The following is a 7766-nucleotide window of genomic DNA, read 5'->3' as shown; positions in this document are numbered from 1 at the left end:
CAAAAAAAAAAAAAAAAAAAAAAAAAAAGAATTCTCAATATGTAAATAGCTCATAAAGATTGCTAAGAAAAGCTCAAACACACAGAAAGTAGGCAAACTATATGAATAGATAATTCACAGAAGAAATATAAATGACTGATAACAATGTAAGAATATATCCTCATCTGTCACCAAAGACAGATAGATTAAAATTGGATATCACTTATCTCTTGTGAAATCAGCAAAGAATTTTTAAATGCCAGTATCAACCTGGGTGAGGATACAATGAAATAGGCCTCGTATTATGTTGCCGGTGGAAGTGTAACTTTCTGGAAAAGGTCACGTATTTTTAAAGAATATTTTCCTCAGACTCCGTCCTTAAGGTAAATATTTAAAAGCCTCACCGATGATTGATATACAGAGATGTTCATCATAGTGGTATATAAATGCAAAAAAATTGGAAATCATCTTAACAATGGGAGATTTGTTTAATAAATTATGGTACATATACATGTAGGAATATTAAACAGCCAATAAAAATTGCATTTTCAAAGAACAGTTGAGATTATATGTTTTTAAAAACTTGTATGTGTAGTTTGATTTCAATTATGCTGAAAGATACATGTATACTTAAAAAAGACTAAAAGAAAATAGATCAAATTTTTTGCAGCACTGGGATTTTGGGTGATTTTTATTTTCTTCTTTGAACTTTTAAGTATTTTTTAATTGACTATAATAAGTTTTGATTTCTCTCTTAAAATGAAAAAAATATCAGCATATATATATATATATATATATATATATACACACACACACACACATGGGCACACACACACATATATATAGGCTACATTATCTGATGTTTTAAGTGGGCCTATTTTTCAGTATACACTGTCAAAATAATTAACATTTTTAGTGTAGGTTGAGAGTAGAGTTTTCGCACGTTTGACTACAGCATTACAGCAACATTTGCAGCCGGCAGCAGGGAAACAGTTCTTTGTGGTTCTGAATTAGGATTGTAAGAAAGTGTTTTATATATATATTTTTTAATTTATTTATTTAATTTATTTATTTTTGGCTGTGTTGGGTCTTCGTTGCGGCTACTCTTCGTTGTAGTGCACAGGCTTCTTCTTATGGTGACTTCTCTTGTTGCGGAGCATGGGCTGTAGGTGCACGGTCTTCAGTAGTTGTGGCACACGGGCTCAGTAGTTGTGGCTCGTGGGCTCAGTAGTTGTGGCTCCCGGGCTCTAGAGCGTAGCCTCAGTAGCTGTGGTGCACAGGCTTAGTTGCTCCGTGGCATGTGGGATCTTCCCGGGCCAGGACTCAAACCCGTGTCCCCTGCATTGCCAGGCGGATTCTTAACCACTGCGCTACCAGGGAAGCCTGAAAGTTTTATTTGGAGACAGAGTCCACAGTTATCTCAAAAAGTCCAATACAATTATCGTTTTGTATGTGCACATCACTGTATAAATACATTTTGCACTCCCTCTAAGGGGCGAGGTCTAAACCCATGAAACACCAGGATTCTGTGTTCTAGGGGCCAGGTCAATAATAGTGGGATTTTATTTGTGATTTCAGGCTAATTTGTAGACATCGATGCCAAAACTATCTTGTAACATTGCTGCTTTGATGATATTGATAGGAGCTTCGGAAGTATAAGGAAAATGAGAAGGACACTGAGGTGTTAATGTCAGCCCTCTCAGCCATGCAAGATAAAACGCAGCACCTGGAGAACAGCCTGAGCGCAGAGACAAGAATCAAGCTGGACCTGTTCTCTGCACTGGGGGATGCAAAGCGACAGCTCGAGATTGCCCAAGGTAGGAGAACAGCCCAGGTCACGCAGCATGGCTGAGAATGCCTGGGGACACGGAGAGCAGAGCTCCCTTAGAGCTCAAACCAAAGGCATTTCCGTTTCCTCTTCAAGTGGTTTGATAAGTACCCACCGTGGACATCTAGGAATCATCACATTAATTCATTCTGCAGACATATTTTGAGATGAGAACATACCAAGTGCAGGGTACACAGGGAAGAGTGAGTTTCTCTGCTCAAGGAGCTCAGAGTGTTGTAGAAGAAATAGAGAACTGCAGAGTCACCAAAAGATACTGATGTAACAGGATGTACAGGGCCTGTGGGAACACAGAGACCCAGGGACTCAGCCAGTCTGGAGAGTTAGAGAGGGCTTTTTCTCAGGGGAGCTGATGTCTGAGCTGGGTCTTGAATGATGAGAAGGGGTTAGCCCAGTGAAGAAGCGGTGTAGTGGCGGTGAGGGGTAGAGAGGCATCTGAACAGAAGAAACAGCTCGAGCAAGGCCAGGGAAGCTAGGAGGGCCTGACGTGTTCAGAGCGGCAGCTGGCTCTGCTTTGCTGGAGTGGAGGCTGCAGATGAGGGAGTGGAGGGAGGAAAGTCTGGAGAGCAGGCTATTCCCTCGGCAGATATTACTGAGACTTACTACATGCCAGGCACTGTGCAAACCCCTAAGGGGACAGACAGTAACAAGCAAATATATAATATCTGATGGGCGCAGTGAAGAAAATAAAGCAGTGGTGACGCAGGCTGTGTGTGTGTGTAGGGCTGCTGCTTTGACATGGAGGACATGGAAGAGCCTTTGAATAGGTAGCATTTGAACAGAGACTGAGAGGAAGAGAGTGAGTGAGCCATATAAGTCTCTAGGGGAAAAGCACATGTGTCGTGGCCACTGGGGCTGCAGCCTGAGTGACGGGGAGAGTTTTTAGGGTCAAAAGTAGCAGGAGCCACATTCTGCCAAACTTTGCAGCCTATGGAAAGAACTTTGGACTTTACTCTGCGTGACATGGGAAACTTTGGAAAGCTTCTGAACAGAGGCCTGACATGACCTGATGAAAAGAAATTTAGATTTTGTTCAAGAAATTGATAAGCCACCAATAGATTACTGAAAAAAATTTTCAAACAGTTGACTTAATAGAAGGAAAAGAATATTTCAGCAGGTACTTACAGAGCGTTCACACTTGCTCTGCATAAAGCATTTTACTAGAAGGTGAAGGGGAGACAAAGACGAACAAGACATAGTCTAGCTGGGGATCCGCTAAGGTAGTTGTGCTCAAACTTTTTGGTCTTAGGGACCCCTTTACACTCTTAAAATTATTGAGTACCCCAAGGGAGGTGTTTTTCAAGTGAATTATGTCTACCAATATTGATGTATTAGAAATTAAAACCTAAAACATTTATTAATTCATTAAAAAAATAATGTAATAAACATATTACGTGTTAACATTTTATGAAAATAACTATTTCTCAAAACAAAAAAAAATTAGTGAGAGAAGCAGTATTGTTTTACATTTAGCAAATCTCTTTAATTTCTGGGTTAATAGAAGATATTTCAGTTCTCGTCTCTGTCTCTACATTCAGTCTATTGTTATTTCACTTGCCATGTTGCTCCTGGAAGACTCCACTTAGGCTCATGAGGGAATGCACGTGAAGAAGGCGGATAAATGTCTTAGTATTAGCATGAGGACAACATGGACGCTGTGGGAAGTGCTGCACTAGGGAAAGCCACGCACGAGGCCTGCTGCCACTAGGTAGAGGCAGATGGCTTGAAAGGACAGAGGAGAGATCAGGGTGGCTTCATAAGGGAGGGACCATTGAGTGGACTTCGAAGGATGAATTCTGAGAGCAGAGAATGGCAGGGAAGAACATTGTTACCTGAGGGAATGGCATTTAAGCAAAGGAAGGACAGTGTTGAGAATGTCCACGTAAGCAGTCCAGTGGCCTCTAGCTGGGGGACATGGAAGAAGAGAGTAGATTAGTAGGACCGTGAATGAAGCTGTACTAGAGGATGTATCCCCTAGATTTTGAGGAGGAAGCAGGTGATGTGTTCCAACAGGGTTGCTGGAACCATGGAAGAAGAACAAAACAGATCAAGGAATGAGAAGAGAGAATGAGTTTGGTTTGGGATGCTTTGATCTGGAGTTGCCTACCGGACACTCGGCCTAAAGATCTTCATCAGTCAGTGGGAATTTGGGCCCTAAACCCCAGAGAAAAGGCCAGAACCCCGGGGTTGGGGGTGGGATGTAGAAGTTGTGAGAAGTCAATGAAGCCATAGGAGTGGCTTGGGATGGCAGTGGCAGAGCAAGAAGAGAAGGGGTTGAGAACCAGTCTTATGGATCTGTGGACTCAGGGAAAGGCATTTAAAAAGAAGGTTCCTGGGGGGCTTCCCTGGTGGCGCGGTGGTTGGGAGTCCGCCTGCCGATGCGGGGGGCGCGGGTTCGTACCCCGGTCCGGGAGGGTCCCGCGTGCCGCAGAGCGGCTGGGCCCGTGGGCCATGGCCACTGGGCCTGCGCGTCCGGAGCCTGTGCTCCGCAGCGGGAGGGGCCGCAACAGTGAGAGGCCCGCGTACCGCAAAAAAAAAAAAAAAAAAGGAGGGCTCCTGGGAATCCTGCTAAACTTCTGACCGTACGCTGGTGTTTTGCCTGCCTGGCTCAGCTCCTTGAGAAGTGGCTACCCTCTCTCTGCCTCATCCCTTTTACTTGGATTTGCAGACTTGAAAGAGGTTGTCTGCTGGAGTGAAGCAGCACCTGGGTCTCAGAGTAGCCGAGGGGAACTTGGCTTCCCAGCACAGATTATGCTTCCTTGTTGGCCCAGAAATTCTCGTAAAGCAAAGAGAACTGTCTTTTCCAAAGCTCTGGGAGTGTTTGTATGTTACTGATTAAAGAAATCAAACTTAAATCTTCATGGAAAAAAGATACAGTGGCTTATATATCAGATGCTGTTAGGTATTTTATTCGTCTGAGGCTTACTTCGTTCAAAGGGATGGAGGGTATTTGATGCTTACTTGAAGCTGAGGGGACATGAAGGAAGCCAGAGCGGGGCGGCTCTTTGCTGCCGCCTTTCCCACGACTCCCCTCCACTGTCATGCTCATGCTTGGAATATTCTAATAAGAACCCAACTTCATAATTTAAATCAAGCCCCTTGCTGGGTTTCTCCTTCCTACTTTCTATATCATTTGATTCATCTTGGTTCCAAAATGGCTTTCATCTACTATATCATTTTTTAAAATACGCCACCATGCTCTCTTACATTTTAAATATATTACCGTCTTCTGTAGGACTCAAAGTGAGTGCAACTCAAATACAATCTCTTCCTTTTTTCAGCATTTAAATTTCTGAAGGGCTACTCCTAAGTGTTCTTCCCCAGTAGACCAGGGAGCATCAAAGCATGATGGAAATTGCATGGGCTTTGGAACAAAGTGGTCCTGGGTTTAAGTCCTGCTTAGTCATTAATAACTGAATGACTTTGGGCAAGATACACACCTTGCAGGGCCTCAGCTTTCCACTGGGCTGGGCACTAGGGATTTGGCAAGGACAAAAATGGGGAGACAGTCTCAGCCCTCATGGAGCTCATGGGCCAGTGGAGAGATGATGGACACAAATCATCACCCAAATGAACACTCACCGGAGACAGAAAAATGCAGTCGGCAGGAGTGCAGACTCCAGAGCCAAACTGCATCATCTTGAATCCCAGCTCTTGTCCCTCAACCTCTCTGTGCCCTGGTTTCCTCATCTATAAAATGGATGATGGTGATGATAATTCCCATCTGATAGGGTTGTTGGGGTAAATAAATGAGTTAGTCTACGTAAGCACTTAGAACAGTGCCTGGCACATACGTGTTAGCTATTGTAATTATTATCATTATTACAAAGAATAAAGTGACAGAAAGGAAAGTTTAGGGTGTGTTGAGAATCGAGGAGTCGGGGGCTGGGGGTAGGGTCTGATTTAGATGGAAGGAGCAGGGAAAGCTTTGTGAGGGAGTAGAAACAGAAACCTCACGAGTTAACACAGAGAGCATTGGAGAAGCACAGAAAGGGAAGCGGCCCTGCGGCAGGCAGGAGCTGGTTGGATTCCTTGGTCTCATACTCCGAGATAGTCCATCCTCCCAGAAAAATGTTTCCGCGCAAGAGGTAGAGCCCTAGTTCAAAAGAAGCACCCTCTTCGGCTGCCCTGGTGACTGCCAAGCTCAAAATGTGGCTCCTGGAGATTGAGCTCTTTGCTTCGTCACACCTACCTAAACGCAGTTCCTCTTGACACCATGACCCGTAGGCCACATCTGGCCTGCCACCTTTTCTTGTACCACCCGTGGGCTAAGAATGGTTTTCGCAGTTTTCTATGGTTTAAAATAAAAAAAAACAAAAAACGACAAGGACAGTATGTGGCTCACAGTGTTTAAATATTTACTGTTTGGCACATTACTGGAAAAATGTGTCTCCCCTTACAAACCATCAAAGCTGGAGTCGAATCCATTTGGGATCAGTGGGCCCAAGAGGGCACTCTGGTGGGTGAACGCTCCCTTCTCACTAATGGTGGGTCTTTGATCTTCCAGGACAAATTCTTCAGAAAGACCAGGAAATCAAGGACCTAAAACAGAAGATAGCCGAAGTCATGGCCGTCATGCCCAGCATAACATACAGTGCTGCCACCAGCCCCTTGAGCCCCGTTTCCCCACACTACTCTTCCAAATTTGTGGAGACCAGCCCCTCTGGACTCGATCCCAATGCCTCTGTTTACCAGCCCCTGAAGAAATGAAGGCCAGCAGTGTGTTTTTTCCAGGCTTTGGTTATCAGAAAGCATCACAAAGGAGCGTCTCTGGCAGTCAAGATTAAAAAAAGTTTATATTGTATTTTGTGGGACTGTATATGTTGTCGTTTTTAAAAAGGGGGGGAAAGATAACATCCAAGTCTGATTAGAACTGCCCACCAGTTTTTCTTGTAAGTTTTTAGAAGACCTCACAGAACTTTGCAGTTTATTTTGCTCGGCCATTACATTAAAACCATTCTTGGATTTCAAGTAGCCAATTTTGCCTTTTATGTATTCTTACAGTTTCCTCTTGAAGAAAAAAAAAAAGCAGAGTTTTTCCTTCTCAACCCTTTATTTTTGTTTTGTTTTGTTCTTATATCAGCAAGCAAAACCTGCACATTGGATTCACATGGGATGACAATGAAAACTTAGTTTTTAGTGTGAAAGGTTTAAATAACCTAACACAGCTTTGATGCTATGGCTGCATTAAAGAAAATGATAACTAAAATTACAGAAAACAAAAATTGATTACCGCTCCAAGGACCAAACAAATTCAAGGAGTGTCATTTCAGCCGAGGGGAGAGACTCGGGTGATGAGACCAGCTGTGAGAATGTAACAGGGGTTGTGTCTGAAATGTGTATCTTCCCATCGGTGTGTTTAGTCCTAGAAAATTGCTAGCAGCAGTCTTGTTCACAGTGCCTTGGGAAAAGACATTTCAAGAGGAAACTTGATTTTAAACAATTTCCCCCTTTACCATCATCTACCTTCTCTCTGTGTCAAGCTCACTACGGATCCTGCTATAGAACTGGTGGGTAGCTGGGCTGTTCGGTACCACTTCAGCCACACCTTCTGTTTCCTTTCATTGAAAGCACCACAGTGTTCTGGACTTGTCTCGAGGCAAGCACCCTGGGAAGGGGAGCTGGGCGGTGTTTGTGTTTGAGAGACTGCAGTGCCGGCTAATAAAAGCTGCAGTTCTAGGTTTGGTTTTATCTTTTTTAAATTTCCTTTAACTGTGCTTTCCACTTTTCGTCATCTTGTGTTTGACGATTTAAAAGAAACTTGACAATTCCTCAGCTCTTGTGCCAAGGAAGGTTTGTTGTTTTGTTTTGTTTTTTAAAAGAGTTTAAAACTCAAAACTCTGCACAAAGATTTCAGTCTCAAGTGTATATTATACATTGGTAGAAAAGTGTTTGCACTGGCAACCTTTGGAAGTGTTTAAGAATCAGGGAGGGGGTGGAG

General features: G+C 43.5%; 1 protein-coding gene across 1 annotated transcript in view; it reads left to right on the top strand.

The window, feature by feature from the left end:
• Positions 1 to 7504, top strand: part of MACO1 (macoilin 1) — a 56957-nt gene extending 49453 nt beyond the window's left edge. Inside the window, exons 10-11 of the mRNA XM_029228992.1 lie at positions 1622 to 1796; positions 6333 to 7504. Coding sequence (XP_029084825.1) covers positions 1622 to 1796; positions 6333 to 6535 — 378 coding nt within the window. The 3' untranslated portion in view covers positions 6536 to 7504. The remainder of the gene's footprint in view (positions 1 to 1621; positions 1797 to 6332) is intronic.
• The last annotated feature ends 262 nt before the right edge of the window (positions 7505 to 7766 follow it).

This window comes from Monodon monoceros, unplaced genomic scaffold (genome assembly GCF_005190385.1).
Source record: "Monodon monoceros isolate NGI ecotype Baffin Bay Population unplaced genomic scaffold, NGI_Narwhal_1 Super_Scaffold_18, whole genome shotgun sequence".
NCBI lineage: Eukaryota > Metazoa > Chordata > Mammalia > Artiodactyla > Monodontidae > Monodon > Monodon monoceros.
The sequence above is the reverse complement of the archived record's forward strand: the minus strand, read 5'-3'. Positions and strand labels throughout refer to the sequence as shown.